This window comes from Xiphophorus couchianus, chromosome 2 (assembly GCF_001444195.1).
Source record: "Xiphophorus couchianus chromosome 2, X_couchianus-1.0, whole genome shotgun sequence".
NCBI classification, from domain to species: Eukaryota; Metazoa; Chordata; class Actinopteri; order Cyprinodontiformes; family Poeciliidae; genus Xiphophorus; species Xiphophorus couchianus.
The window spans coordinates 29,439,757-29,455,764 of NC_040229.1; the positions used below are offsets into that span (position 1 = coordinate 29,439,757).

General features: G+C 40.1%; 2 protein-coding genes across 5 annotated transcripts in view; one reads left to right on the forward strand and one right to left on the reverse strand.

The window, feature by feature from the left end:
* The window catches only part of ankrd26 (ankyrin repeat domain containing 26), a 33,325-nt gene extending 27,991 nt beyond the window's left edge, over positions 1-5,334 (forward strand). For all 4 annotated transcript variants that reach the window (XM_028037973.1, XM_028037999.1, XM_028037991.1 and 1 more), the window contains 2 exons: positions 4,365-4,410; positions 4,497-5,334. In XM_028037973.1, coding sequence (XP_027893774.1) covers positions 4,365-4,410; positions 4,497-4,627 — 177 coding nt within the window. In that variant the 3' untranslated portion in view covers positions 4,628-5,334. The remainder of the gene's footprint in view (positions 1-4,364; positions 4,411-4,496) is intronic.
* A 4,421-nt stretch (positions 5,335-9,755) lies between these two features.
* LOC114153238 (myoD family inhibitor domain-containing protein-like) lies at positions 9,756-14,602 on the reverse strand. The gene is made up of 3 exons (XM_028031639.1): positions 14,557-14,602; positions 12,173-12,421; positions 9,756-10,277 (listed from the first exon to the last, which is right to left on the reverse strand). Exons 1-3 carry the CDS (start codon positions 14,600-14,602, stop codon positions 10,021-10,023), a joined length of 552 nt encoding a protein of 183 aa, XP_027887440.1. The 3' UTR covers positions 9,756-10,020.
* Positions 14,603-16,008: the final 1,406 nt, after the last annotated feature.

Genomic DNA, 16,008 nt, shown 5'->3' on the forward strand with positions numbered 1-16,008 from the left:
TTCTCACTTCTCCTCTCTTCAGCCAGACTCATAACCAGGTGTGTTGCTGTTTTCAGCTGAGTGTCTGACTGGTTGCTGTTTCATTGCGTTGCTCGTGCGTTTCAGTGGCGACAAAGCTGCCAGACAAAGCAACAAAAAAAATTGACGTATTTTGCGCTTCTTTTTTACATATAGTATAACAGCTATATGTATATGTATATAAATGCATACCCCTTGAATTTTCTTACATTTTGCTATGTCACAACCTCAAACGTCAAACGGGTTTTTTGTGATTACAGTTTATTTTATAGACAAAGTTGCATATTGTAGTGAAGTGGAGAGTAAAATAAGCAAGGTTTTTCAAATTAGAGCTAACCGATTAATTGTGATAATTGATAATTGAAAATATTGTCATCTAATTTAGTAACTGGTTAATTGTTAAATTGATCACGGACTCAAAAGAAGGAACATTTACTGAAAAAAAATCCAACATATTCAGGGAAATAATTAAGCCAAAGCTGCCCAACAATATCTACATTTTCCATTAAGGATAAAAAATTTTAAACTTTGTCTGTAAATATGATTTACCCAGAACTCCACAAGTGGCATGGTCTTAGAGTTTTAGCCTCACCTGGTTCAAATTCTAAGAAGGAATCTCCTATCAGGAGATATTTTTAAATCACTATGCTTTTCAAGGGCTGTATTTTATGCCTCTGAATAATACTTTCAGCAAATATCTTTAGGCAAAGTTAATAATCCACATTATGGAAGGTAAAAATATCCACTCACTCCTCGGCAGTTGTAGACCCCTGCTCCAAACAAAAATCAGGTTCGGAGCAGGGGAGCCCATACCCTAATCAGGTTAGGGTATGATCCGAGAGGCCCATAGTAACTCTGGAGGAGCTGCAGAGATCCTCCACAGACTGTTGTTCACTCTACAAAACTATCCTTAAAAAAAACAGATTAGGATCTAGTTAGGTGAGACGAAACTGAATTATTTGGTTTATGAACTTCTTCATAAATCAAATCCCAGTTTAATACTTTGCAGTTTGTGGCTGTAACACAACAAAATGTACGAAAACTCAGCAGCAGAGGAAACTTTTGCAAAGCACTGTACCTTAATTAACTGAGGTTTAGCTGTACAACAGAGGAAGCAGCAATAACTTTGAGGAAAGCTGCTCAACCTGAAGCTTTTATCACCCAGGAGGCTTGCAGAAAAAAACCCCAGTGGTTGACAAGTATTGGGGCATTTTTACAATTTGTTTGCCCCACCTTATTTCTGCCAGCCCCTGGAGAGTATGTTGCCAATATATTTCTGTTTTTTATCCACAATAGAAGCTCAGGTGTTCAGTGTTGGTGGCTATCGACAGAGTTTCACTGGTCTTCATGGGAGTCGATCTTATTGTGTTGCAATTTCAAACATGGAAAACCGTACTAAGGTTTAAACTAAAAAAAGAAGAAAAAAACATAACTACATCACAAATTAATCTTTTGAATTTAAAGTCTTGTGAATATTTTAGGCTTAATTGGGTAAAGGCACCTCTGTTCTGCCTGTACAGCTTAAACAACACTAGGTGGCGCTCCTTTCCTTTGTTGGCTTTGAAAGGCAGCTGGAGGCCACTGTTTCTGTTTTTCTCTCTTCTTTTACTTTCTGAACCTTTTGATCAGCAACTTTAGCGTTAAAATGTTTTCACTCAAGAATCGGTTTAGTTTGGTTCTATCTCAGGCCTAAACAGTTTGTCATTCAGTATAAAGTTAATCTGAATCTTCCAAAGTTGTATTTAGAGAAAAGCTCTCCAGCTTTTCTCTCTTATCTGCGATGAATTCACCTTGAATATTGAGATCGTAACTGGTGCAGTCATTGGTCACAGAATCAGGTACAGAGCAGTTTTTTACCTTAAAGCTTTTTTGCATGGAAATAATGGTTCTGATTTGCTTTCAAAGGTTTGCTGGAACCTCTGTAAGCGAACACTGACGTTTTCAAGTGTCGGTGTATCTTCAAGAGAGAAGTTATTATTAAGCAACTTAATGAAAAAAATGTACTCAGAATAATCCTAAGCATACAAATTTTGTTAAAGGAAAAAAAAAATAGGCCTGGCTACATTCTTGCCAAAAATAAATAAAAAATCATACATTTACCAAACGCAAAATGCTTGTATACTCATGCCCGGCCAGCAGGTGGTGATAATGTTCATATTATCACATTGTAAACATCAAGGGAATACAAAGAAAGATGAATCTGAGCCTTGATGGTAGGTCCTCCTAAACAATTATTTTGATAATTTCCTCTCAATAACAAACTCTTTCAGCAACTGAAAATAGAAGTAAGTTTATTTAAAAGATCAAATCTGTCAAAACTACATAGTGGCAAGTATTTACAAAGTAGGTTGTGGTGTCATATATTAACCACAATCTCTGTTTGTGTGTATTAATTTTAATGACTATAGATTAAAACTATTAATTAATTTGCTATGGATACGACAACGTTACATAACACTTTTACTGTTACATTGTCACTGTGACATTTATATTTGTATATTTTTTATTTTAATGAAAGCGCATACAGTTAAACAGCAATACGGCAACTGGTTTTCCAGTCAGTTTATTATGGTTATTTCGAGTGTGTGTGTGTTTAGGTGTGTCTTCATTCATCTTGGTATTCTTGCTGCGAAAAGGTAAATACGTAATAATAATCTCTTTCAATGGATGGTAGTTTGAACTGCATTAGTACACAGTTTTAAGGAAATATAATATGGGGGGGGTTGTAAATACTCACCTCTGCCATTTTGCTTCCTGACAGCAGGTGTGCGCAGACAAAACATTCCCCCAGAGGGTTTGTTCACGACTCATTAGCTCTGAGACTGCACCATTAAAAGAAAGGAAGTGGATCTAAATGCGGTGTTGGTCCATCGTTCATGTTGTTGGTTTGTGGTTCGGTAACAGTGTAGGCCTACAGTCTTCCACTGACCGCATTGTGAAGCTTGTTTATTGCTACCGTTTGACCAAGCAGCAGTCCAGCTCTTTTTTTCTCCTTAGTTCAGGTAAGACGCTTCTAAAGTTGTCCTTGGTCCTACAGCTGCGTAACAACAGAAACTCACAGTTGAAGCTTGTGTAATGGATGCGACTGGCTCGTGAGCATATATTTGCGCTATTTGACATTTCGGAAATGAATTTGCATAATAAAACGTCAATTTCCGGGAGGGGGAAAAACTGTCATTTTTTGAAAAACAGTTTTGGTGCTATGATGATGAAGTGGGCTTTTTTTCTGTTTGGCTGTATCGAAATTAATGTATTCGGCAAAAATGCAGTGAAAACACTTTTTCCGCTTGACCTGAGTCACAAAATCAACAACCGGATGTCTCCGTTGGCGCAAACCACGAAGAAGACGACAACAGGAAGTAGTTGGAGGATCGTGGCGCTGCATTTTTTTTAACGACTCACCGCGCGAGCAAACTTATTTACGTGTGATTTTAATTGCGTTTCTTATGTAACGGAAACTCCGCAATTTCCGTAATTGTGTTTTTCCGACATTAACGGAATATTTACAAAGTTTTGCGAACAGCTGCTGGAACAATTCGCTCCTTTTAAAGTAACATTTTTATGGACTCTGTGATTGTTTGGCTGGAGAACGAAACAGTCAGCAGCCGTTAAGTGGACACAGCTTAACAATACGGCATTAAAACTGTACATGCATTTTAAATTATGTAATGTTCTAGTATCTGACAGGAAGGATTTTTGAGTGTTCGTTAGCTGTAAGCCATGAAAATAAATGATTGAATTCTATCAGTCAGTTCAATAACTCTACTAATATGTATCAAGTTTCACATTTTGAACTGAAACACTGAAAAAAAAAATCAACGTTTTGATTTTAGTGTTGCCTTAGCAAACATGAAAGCAATGTTTTATATAAGTTTGAATAAAGCAGTGGTAAAGTGGGACTGATGTAAATTAAATCCTTATCTAGATCATTTTTATAATACAAACATATCAAACTGGACAAGCCAGAAATTGAATTTATGCTCTCCACTTCTATCCTCGCACAGAGCCAAGCATATTAGTTTGTACTGGTCGCCATCTGAGGAAGGGATGTTAATTCATTCAGATTTTACTGAAATATTATTTCTACAAATTTGTTTTTCAACCATCGAGGAGCTCTTTGTACGCCATAGCCTTCAGATCTGTGAGGAGCTTGACATTTTTTGCATGAGCTTTTGCGTTTCATGTCAAAAACCCACAGATTTTCTCCAGCTTTTTCCCCCCTCTGGTGTGTTTTCTACAGTGGTGTTTCTGCCGGTAAATGTCTCCTCGGTGTCTCTTCTCTTCACCCACATTTCAGCCCCGCGCTTTGTTTTTGTTCACCTGAGACGCTGCTGTGTTTTCCCCAGATGCAGAGAGAGCTGGACAAAAACATATCGAAAGAACTGAGACACGGTAAGCGCAGCTCCTCCTCCTCCTCCTCCATCTCGAAGCGTGCGGTAAGGAGCCTCTGCAGGTGTTAACCGTGGGCCCTCTCTCAGCCACAGCGGAGCTGGACGCCGCCTCGGCCCGCCTGTCCCCGGTGGGCTCCGCCTCCAGGGTGGAGCTGGACCCCCTGAGCTGGGCCACGCAGCAGTATTTGGAGGTGCTGAAGAAGAACCGTAGGATCTGACCGCAGGTTTCCGTTCGCCACCAGAAAACTCTAAAGCCAAGACCAAGAAGCTAACGCGTTTTTTTTCCCCCTTTTTTTTTCTTTTTTAAATCCTGTTGTCATGAAAGAAATAAACTTGACTGCATGTTGCACTTACGCCCTGCAACCTCACGGAGTGAGGGACGGACGAGACTCTGAACTAAAGACGACCTCAAGTATTTGTTTTGCCGGCTGAAACTCTAGTTTTGATTTGTGAATTTTGGTGTTTTGGAATTGCCGCTTTTAAGTGTTTGTATTTATCATCATTTTTGCCAATTTATGACATTTGGTACATGCCATCCAATGGTGCAATATCTGTGTTAATACGAATATAGAGTTGTGTCCTTCTCGGTTTATTTGTTCTTTTATGTAATGAACAGTATGTACTTGAACATGACAAGCTGGAATGCTCTCCGGCTATAAAATCAGGGTGACCACGATTTTACATTTCAGCTTGTTGTTGGTTTGATGAAAGGGACAGCCGGTTTATATTTTGTTCCATTATTTTCTTGTTGTTTTATGTTATCTTAAAATACTGTAAAAAAACCCATATATATATATGTTCTATATATAAATATACAGAAAGGTTTTTAAAGTAACGTTTCATTCGCTGCAACAACAGTGGAATCAAAAGTTTGTATTCTGAATATATTAGTATGTAAAAGTGAATAAATGAAAAGCTATATGGAGCATACGTGAAGGATTTGTTTTCAACATTTTCTACCAAAATACAGCGTTTGTTTTAATGTAATCTATTCCAATATGGGATTCACTTAACTCGTGTTTACAGTTAAGGAGAAGCTATAGAACGATGGACAGCAAATCCATCTGAAAAATGACCCGAGCTGCTCAGATCTTGCAGCAAAGCATTCCCAAACCGTGACACAGTGTCTGTGCATCCTTAAAACGGCTTAAATTCATTATTCTAAAATTAAGGCCTTAAAATGTCTTAAATTTACTGAGAATGTGTATGTTGGCCTTAAATACGCCTTAAATTTGGTTTCTTATTCTGGCGGGACTTTTCTGTCACGTAAAGGTTTGTTCATTACGTTCCTCAGTAACTAGCTGCTCATATACGCTTGCTAGCTAGCTTTTTCCCCCTGTGTGTAGTTTTAATAGTGTGAATGCAGTAGGTATTCACACTCTTGTTTTCCTTTATTATTATTATTATTATTATTATTATTATGATTGTTTCCGTACACTTTTAGCCACACTTCTTCTCCTGCATACTTTGTGCCATTTTCACCATTCAACTTTTATACTATTCAGCATGCTCTCATAATGCCGGCTATATTTTTTGGTATTCATAACCTTCATACTTTTTATAATATTCAGCTTTTTATGAATTTTTAATTCCCATGGAAGTGAATGGAAAAACAGGAACAGCTCCCTCTGCTGGCAGATTTGAGACTTAGGTATATGCTGCCTAAGGGAACAATTTAGCCTGTGCTACTTCTACTGCTGTTCCAACACCAGCACCACAGGACCAGCTCCCTCCTGTGGCAGAGTTGAGAATGACAATATAAACTGAGTTTTACAGTTAGTTTTAGCTTTTACATGGGTTTTTTGACTCAGCAAGTCACTGTAGGTCAACATGCTAGCGGTAGCCTAGATGCTGGCTAGCATTACTGTTTTAGCTAGCTTTAGCTTTTTATTTACTTTAGCTTTACATGGGGTTTTTCACATTGCATGAAATGTGTTACTGAGATTCAACATGCTAGTGGTCTCCGAGATGTTATCATGAGTATTTTAGCATCTCGGCTTCAAACACTTTTGCCATTTTCACCAAAAGCATTCAGCATTCACACTTGCATTTTCGCAGGAAGTGCACACTTTCTAGTTTGTCTTAAATTTCAGTCAAGCTGGCATTAAAAAGTTTTAAATTTGACTTGCTAAAACCTGCACCTATACCTTGCAACACTTCCAGCTCTATGATTCACAGTTGGGATTGTTTTTTGTTTTTTTGTTTTTTCTTTTCTTGGAATACAGCCTTTGGTTTGTACCAAACATGCACTCCTGGTCACACACGTGACCTCTGGTCTCTGTTATGTTGTCCAAACAGATGTTTTGGACACGAGAATGTTACTCTAGAAGTCCTGAACTTTATTTGTCGTCTTTGGCCCGTTTTGTCTGAATGTTTTCATCGTTATAGCACCGTTCACAGATAGAAATCGGATAACACAAACATCACACGTATAGTTAAAAAAACCAAATGCTAAAGATAATTTTAAAAGAAAATATAATATTTAAAGAGATCTTTGGGAAAAAGCATAAGATTGTCTTCAGCTGCTGTATAAATGAATCCAGACATTTTATACAACGTAAAACCCCACAGGGCATCGTAATATTTTATTTATTTATTTTAAATGCATAACGTACATGTAATTCTGTACTAATATTACTGAAGATACTTATGTCATATTCAGTGAATGTACAAGTTCAAATAATCAACAAGCGAGAACAAATCCTCAGTTTTTAATTTGTTTCCTTCATGTCTGGAGGATTCGCCCTGATCCTCCAGCGGCTGTGCGCAAAACCCGCTGAAAAGTCGCAGGTTGGTGTCGTTGCAAATGAAAGACGCCGCTCGCCATCAAGCCTGGATGCGCCACCGTCTTCAACCCTAACTCTCTCATTAGCTGTGTTTTGATGTTCTTTATATTAAAAAAAAAACAAACCCACCCGCCCCTCTCCTCTTCTCCTCCCACGCTCGCAAACATGCGACGCCTGACGGTTTGCGCCGCTTTGGAAATAATTTTCCTCTCCTATTAAGACGAGACAGCGTGTTTATGATCGCCCCCCTCTGGTGCGTCTCTCCAAGGCTTTGATCCGTCAGCCTCGAATTGTAAGATATTCAAATCTAGTTACTTTTATTTTTGTTTCCTTTGTAGCAGATGGGCACATCTGACAGACTGACTATTAGGTGTTTTTATCCCCCCCCCACCACCACCTCCCACCCGTTTATTTTATTATTATTTTTATGCAGACGCCACTTCGTACCGCGCATATCAACCTTGTTTTGATTGAAGAGGTTGCTGCCGTTGTCACGCAGCTTTGGAGGCAGGCGAGAATACAAATAGGCAGAAACTGAATAAAGAGGAGCGTGTTTTACTTTATTTATTATTATTTTTTTTTAAAAAGAGGGTTGAAAGCAACCTGCTCTTCATTAGGTCGTCTTCTGTCTTGTCGTCTCAGACTTCCTGTCCAACAAGATGTCTGTGTGAAACCTCGAGAATGCATGATGAGATTGTGATTGCAGCAGGATCATTTATTATTATATTATATCCATCATTTCTTTTAATCTTGCTTTTTTTTTTTTTTTTTAAAAAAAATCTAATTATCCTACCCTTGTTTTGGCGCCCCTGTGCGTCGCATACAGTCCGTTTTTTTCCACTTTTTGCGCCACTGCTCTGAACTTTGGCGTTTTCACATAGGCTATATTTGAACTGAACACAAATGGCTCAGATGTGCGTAAAGTTTCACCCACTGACCTCAAGCAGAAGGTCTATTACTTTAAATCAAAGGCATTACACTTCCAGTGTTGGAAGATTACAGGTTTGACTCCTTCCTGCGCTCCTCTTTTTTCTTTCTTTCTTTTTTTTTACAGCTAAAGAACAGGACAAACACAAAACCTGTCATCTCTCGCTTTAATCCCCTCTCGCGTGTGTCAAATAAGGCACTTTTAACCATAAAGAAGATGCTTATTGTCTCCAGATCTCTGAGAGGATCTGAGCGAGCTTCAATAGAAAGCGGTGACGCGCGGCGACAGCAGCGACGCGGCGTAAACAGCCAAAAATAAACCCTTAAGCGCCGCTGTCAAAGTCTGCGCGGTGGAGCAAAAGAGGCTCGTTTAAATCACGCTTTAGAGCAAGTGAATCAGATTTAGGCGTCTCCGTGGCCCACAATGCATTTGGGTTCCGCTCCGGGGGGGGGGAGGGGGGAGACAACGGATATCTAATTTAGAGCGCGGCGGACGGGCGGCGTGAAATAAGCGCTCAGGTTTGTTCCACTTGTCAGCCTGGATTTGTTCTGACCTGCAGCTGCTGCACTGCAACAGATGCAGCAGGCAGACGTGACCACGAGTCTGCGGCGCGTTTCCTCAAAAGAGCTTTGAATTATTTCTGATTTATTTATTCATTTCCAAGTTTCAACCACAAACTTCCAGTCATTTTATTGGGATTTTAAGTGACGGCACAACATAGACATCACCTGCGTAATCGTCAGGGCTGCAACAAAACAGTTCTATTAAAAATCGAGTACTCTATTGATTGTTTTGGACGATTAATCGATTAGTCGAACAACAGCAGACGTCCTATTAACCACTGAGCCTTATTTTTATTTATACAATATCTGAAATACATTCAGAGATACAGCGAATAAAAATCATTTCATTGCTTTTTAAAACTTTTTTTACTGCTTAAAATGCAACAACGTGGCAATCAGAGCAGCCAAGAAGCAAAAACTGCTAATAACGTTCAAAGCGCGGCCCTTTCTGCTCTGCGTCTATCTGAGCCCGTTTATTGGCTAGTTTCTGGTTTAACGGATCAATAATTAAAAAGCTAAGAGTGCTTAATAGGAGATGTTTTTCTTTGCTTTAGAGGATTTGATCGGAGTGACACTAAAATGTTGCCTGTTATGTTGCGGGTCAAATTGACCCGTTTTAAAGATAAAAATATATTTTTTAAATAGTTGGAAGTATTTTTTTTTTGCATGAAACTTTTTCTATTTGCCTTAATAGGTGCACTCTACAAATGAATCGAAAATGTATTCATTTTACACATTTGTACCACATGGGTCTACTTTTTACATAGATACTGCTCGGGTCAATTGGACCCGGCAGTCAGGTTAAAGTGCAAAAAAAGATTTTAAAAAATGTCCAATTCTATATGTTTCCTTGCAGCTATGAACCATATTTCACCACACACACACACACACACCCCACCACACACACACACACACTTTCTCACTACTCTCTTTACTTCACTAGGAAACTGCGAGAAAGCAGAAAGTGTTCATACAACTTTTGACGGGAATCGTTTCTGTTCCCGTGGGGAAACTCCACCCACACTGAGTGGAGACTCAGCAGAAGTGGAGGGAAACATAAATACTCTCTGCATGACTCTCTCAAATATGTTGTTTTTTTGGAGGGGGGGTTGCAAATGACCATTTTTTGAGTTTGATTAGTCGAATTAGCAATTAATCAATAGTTAAATTAACTCACGATTATTTCAACAAATGATTGAATCACGATTAATCACGATTAATCGTCTCAGCTCCAGTAATTCTCACCATTCTCAGTTCTGGTTCAGACAAAGAGACTTTCCGCTCATCGGTGGGTCAGTTCAGGCATGTCCGCCGTCCCCGTCCCCCCGGGGGGCTCAGCTGCGGTGGCAGATCTCGCAGCAGTCCAGGCAGAACTCCAGGAACTCGACGGGCTCACAGCAGGACTCGAACAGCACTGAGTGGCAGTGGGCGGGACATCCCAGCTCTTCGCCGGGCGCGTCGCAGAGGCAGCAGGAGGAGCAGAGGCAGCAGGAGGAGCAGAGGCAGCAGGAGGAGCAGGCCTCCAGCAGGCCCAGCAGCACCACCGAGAACTGGCACCACAGGCACGCCAGCAGCAGCCCCAAGCACGAGTCTGCGGGCGACACGACACGAGGATGAAGATGACTTGAGTCTGATGTTCCATAAAAGGCTTTTTTTATTTTAGTTTTTTTTATGTGTTTGTGTGTGTGTGTTCTCAAAAACAGGGGATTAGCGACTCTATTAACCCAAATTAATCTCCCGCATTTGTTTGTTTGCGGTGTCAAGCGAAACTTCAAAGAGGAAAATCTTGTGTTTACTTAATCACAGCTTTGTTCGGTCCTCCAGGGAAAATGAAAAAAAAGAAAAACCCACAGAGGCTTTCAGGGCTAAAAAAAAAAAACCAACAAAAAGAAAAAAACAATCAGGAGGAAGCTGTCACATGATAATTGCTCTGCTGCCCAAATTAGGCACAGACCAAATTGCATACGTTGATCTCGTCTGTGTGCTGCGGTGCGTGTCTTGGGTTCCTCCTGTATTCGTTTATTTTATTAATTTATTTATTTTCATCTGTGCGAGGACAAATGACAGCGAGCTGATGCAAATCCAGATGTTTTATCCTGTTTTACTGAAGGAAGCCAAGGGTAAAACAAAAAAAGGAAAAAAGGAAAGAAATGGAGGTGTCAGAATTCCCCGCGGAGTCGGGCTCAACATTTTCCTGCCTATTCCGCTGATTTATACGCACCCCACATATAACTCATGCTAATGGACGCGTGTAGATGAAATGGAGGCGTTGTGTGTCGCTCCAGAATTGGTTTGATGCGGCGGTTCACAGAGATGGCGGCGTGAACCCACCGGTAGACACGCGGGAGACAGAAGGGAAGCAAATGGGCTTCGGAAAACTTTCTGTCCGGAAAGTTTGGCGTTTGGTTGAAATACGACTGAACGAACAAGACAAAGGCCGACTTTGAAGATTTTACCGCAGGGCTCAAAGAATAAATCAGTTATTTTGTTTGACGTTTTTTGGCGGCTGGGAACGTTTGGTGTTTTTATCGGGATTTTTACGCGACAGGCCAACAGGAAGTATAGTGGAACGTGTTTATGCTGCGTGCGGTCTCAGATTTTGACCTGAGGGAAGCTGCCGCCCTTCCCCAAACACACCTTCTTCAAATCAGACCGAATTGGTGTCGAATGTTTGTGCTACGTTTGTGCAGCAAAACAATTCGTTTGTGCCGCTGTCATTTTAAAGATATTAAGAAATGTTTCCAGAGGTCATGAAGGGTCAACCAGCCCCACTATTGTCTTCACATCAGACAGAATTGGTGTCAATCAACTCGTTTGTGCAGCAAAAGGTTTTGTTTGTGCTGCTTTGGTTCTGAAGATATTAATAAAAGTTTTTTTGCTTTTTTTTTTTCAATTTTTTTCTCCGAAGAGTTTTTGCAGCGCTAGTGGCTCGTATATTTTGCGACAGTAGGCAGACAGGGAAAAGGGTGAGGAGAGGGGGCAAAGGTCGCCGGGACTGGGAGTTGAACCCGCGACATCCGCGTCGAGGACTAAGGCCTCCAAACCTTAATCAAAGTTTAAAGGTAATTTTGATTTAGTAAAAGTGTGTGTGTGGATGGGGAGAGGACCGGGGGCTGGGGAAGACCAGTTAACCTTTTGACCTTTAAACCTTCATTAATATCTTCAAAGCCAAAGCTGCACAAACATTTGACACCAATTCTGTCTGATTTGAAGAAGTTGGGGGGCAGGGGAAGAGGCAACTTCCCTCAGGTCAAGTAACAAGCTGAGAGGTGTGTCATGCATCCATTACCAGACCCCTTTGTTAAACTCGGGTGGATTAAGGTGGCTACTTTGACTAGGCCATTCAATCAGACGAGTATAGATGAGTCTGTCCACATCTTCTCCAATTTCATTCAACTTCTAAATTCTTATTGAGAATTGTACTTTTTTTTTAATTTGCTTTTTTTTTTAATGTCGATCTGTTTAAACAGGACGTGCGGTTTTTGCCTGCAGATCCAGGAGCAGGTCGGTCGGGTCGGGGCCCACTTCTCTTGCTTCGGCTCCTGTCGCCGCGTCCCGACGCTGCTGAGCCCTGCGGCTGGCTCTGGGGCCGCGAGGCCGGTTCCGGTCTGCTCTGCGGGACGGGGAGGCCGCATCGGGGACACGTCGGACTCGGAAGGTCACGCCGAGGCGTCTCCGACACGCCGCGGTCCCCTGAGGCCTTCGTCAGGGGGGCTGGAGCCGGCAGAGGCAGGGCTGAGGCACACAGACAGACGCGGGTCATGCGGCAGCAAGAGGAGATCGAGATGCTCTTCGTTTATTAGATAGATCTCGAAGAAGACCAAACTTCTTCTTTTGTGATACTGAAGACACACTTTGTGAAAGTGAAAGTGTTGGGTCTACAGTCACAAGAACCCAAAACTAGAAGAAGATCAAGGGTTGTGAATACTTTTTTTTTTACTGTAATTAAGTCGTTTTCAGAAGGTAACCTTGTCTTACCTGAAAGTTATTTTGTAATCTGCTGTTTCCTAACAACAACAACTCGAAGTGGGTAAATGCTCAGCCGGGCCGTGGTGTCTACGAGGATAATCAGCGTAATCGGTCCAAACGCAAATGCAGCATTTCCATCTAAAACCAAGGCTGCTTCTTCATTTGTTATCCAAAATAAAAGCAACAACACAACTTAACAAACATCTTACGCTTTCTTCTCAGCAGCAGACGTACAACTTTAACAAAGCAGGACGAGCAGCGTGGCGGTGTGAACCGTTTCCACTGAGGCGCCGCTGCAAATGAGCTCAGCGCTCAAGGTATTTCCTCCGGTACCGGGGGGGTCGCTTGCTCAAAGGAAATCCTCGGTTGAAAGCTCAGTCAGCCGAGAGGTCGGATTGTGTTTGCACTCAATGTTGGAGGCGAAGCTCGGCCAGAGAGGGAGCAGGTTTGCGACAACAATCTTAAAACGCCGTCCTTCTCCCGCTCACTTTTGAAAAGGTTCTCTGCTCTCCTTCACTGAAGAGATTCACGAAAAGCTGGGCTGAATTTTATGTTTGTGTTTTATAGATTTTCACAGAAAGAAGATAATAGATTTTTATTTGGGGGGAGGAAACAGGGGGAATTTCCCACTTTGTTTTCTAAAATGAATAATGAATAATGAATAATGTTTCTCCAAAGCTTTCAATCAATCAATAATGAAAGCACATTGTATTGCTTTGCACTTGATATTTGCTGTATAAAAAACTAGTTTTACACGAGTTGTTAAGTCTTTCAGGTCTAATGTGTTTGATAAAATAATGACAGATTTAACTGATTCACACAGAATGTAGCCAATTTTTATTTGTAACTGATTTAATGAGTAATTTTTAAATTTTTTAAAATTTGGTACTCTTTACCCTCCATACGGGATCAGTGAGTTGTTTAAAAATTAAGTCGTGGAAAACTCAGATAAGCATAAAGCTATTTATTAAGAAAAATGTGATTTAAAAAAAAATGTTTTTACAATCATCTGTGACTGTAGATAAAATGTATTTTGTATCTGTATTATGTTCTAAATCCCACCATAACTAATTTAGAATTACAACAGGATGAACTCAAACTGAGAGATTAAAAGTGAACAAAATGAACCATGACAAAAAAAATATAACAAACAAAAGGAAGAACTAGTAAATACATAAAAATAATAGGAGCGTTACATGATAAGTAAATAAAAGGTTGAGAAATGCAACAGAAACCAGATAAACCCTAAATAGAAACAATTCTAATAACGATAATTCATTTAAAAGACGTTTTCAGGCTATATTTAATATTTTTTTTGAAAGAAATAGATAGCAATTTGCTATAAGCATTTCAGAACTGGACCCTTTAATATAATAAAAAAATTGACTATTTTTAGTTTTACAATATGGATGGTGGAGTTTATACCTTCCTGCCATAAATTAGGTTTTAAAAGGCCCAAAAGATAAGACGAGACGGGGGTAAATGTTATATATCAAAACACAAGTTAAATATGTATTTGTATATAAAAAAATTTTTAGAATCCTGTTAACCAAATAAAAGGTTCTGATAGATCAAAACTACAGTTAGATGTCTTCATTATAACAACCTAAAATTAGATGATAAAAGTCAAAAAGTTTACTAAATCAACATCCCCAAAATTGATCAAATCACAGCTGGAATAAAAATCTATTAAACATAACCTGACCCTGATTCAGATTCAGCTTAAAACTTTTATCCTGAAAAAAATAAGAAGTAAGACTTTTGTTTTAACGGCTTGCCTAACGTGACGCGCATTAAACCACAAACTGTTCAGTGAATTTAGATTAAAACTAAAACTTTGACAACAAGCAAACAAGTCTGCCGTTTATGAAGGCGGGTTTCCTTCAGGTTAGACCACTTGCCTTCAGTCGGCCTCGTTTCCACGGACGCGTTTTCTCCCGGCGGCATGTTGGATTCGCAGCCCGCCGCTGCAGGACCTTCTGCAGCCTTTTGTCTGGAAAGGGCCAGGAAGCCCCCGCAGCAACACCCAGCATGCTGACGCGAGTCACCGCCCGTGTGAGCTGCTCTGTGCCGGATTGTTTTGTGTGTTTGTTTGTGTTTTTTTTTTTTTTTTTGTTCGGCGCCTTAACAACACTCCCCTTCCCAGCTGACCCTGTGTGAGCCCCGGCCGCTTGTTAGCCGGGCCCGTCAGAGAGGTCGTCTCCTCATGTCTGCTTTCAGTCACCTAACACGGCGGAGGCACATGCCGCACAAGTGTGGTAATTAACAACAAGCACTAATAGCAACCAGGGAAGCGGTAATAGCACAAATATTATAAAAGAGAGGGAAAAAAACTTCTTAAATAGTCAACATAAATTGGCCCAGATTTTCTTCGTGTCGGGAAATCGATGAATGACCTATAATTATGTGAAACCAGTCTAAACTACTAACCTGCTACCCTTAGCATGCTAGCTAACTATAGCTCATACAATAATGTTTGTATGCTAAATACTACTACTAACCTGCTAACCTTAGCATGTTAGCGAACTATGGCTCCTACAATAATGTTTGTAGGCTAAATACTACTACTAACCTGCTAACCTTAGCATGTTAGCTAACTATAGCTCATACAATAATGTTTGTATGCTAAATACTCCTGCTAACCTGCTAACCTTAGCATGTTAGCTAACTATAGCTCATATAATAATGTTTGTATGCTAAATACTACTACTAACCTGCTAACCTTAGCATGTTAGCTAACTATAGCTCATACAATAATGTTTGTATGCTAAATACTCCTGCTAACCTGCTAACCTTAGCATGCTAGCTAACTATAGCTCATACAATAATGTTTGTATGCTAAATACTACTACTAACCTGCTAACCTTAGCATGTTAGCGAACTATGGCTCCTACAATAATGTTTGTAGGCTAAATACTACTACTAACCTGCTAACCTTAGCATGTTAGCTAACTATAGCTCATACAATAATGTTTGTATGCTAAATACTCCTGCTAACCTGCTAACCTTAGCATGTTAGCTAACTATAGCTCATATAATAATGTTTGTATGCTAAATAGATCTAAGTCAATGTCACTCAACATGCTTAAGTTAAGCTAACCATAGCATTTTAGCTCATTTTTTACATTGAGGTTAAACTTTGGCGACTTTAGAGAGTGAAAGCTAGCTAACCTTATAACTTACTACAACTTATTACCACCTAATCATATATGTGCAATTAACAACAGTCACTCCCACTGTTGCCAACTTAGCGGCTTTGTTGCTATAATTAGCGAGTTTTTCCGACAAAGATATCGGTGTCGGCCAAAATTGTAATGGGCAGGTCGAGCTTTTTGAAGAAAACTGCACTCGGT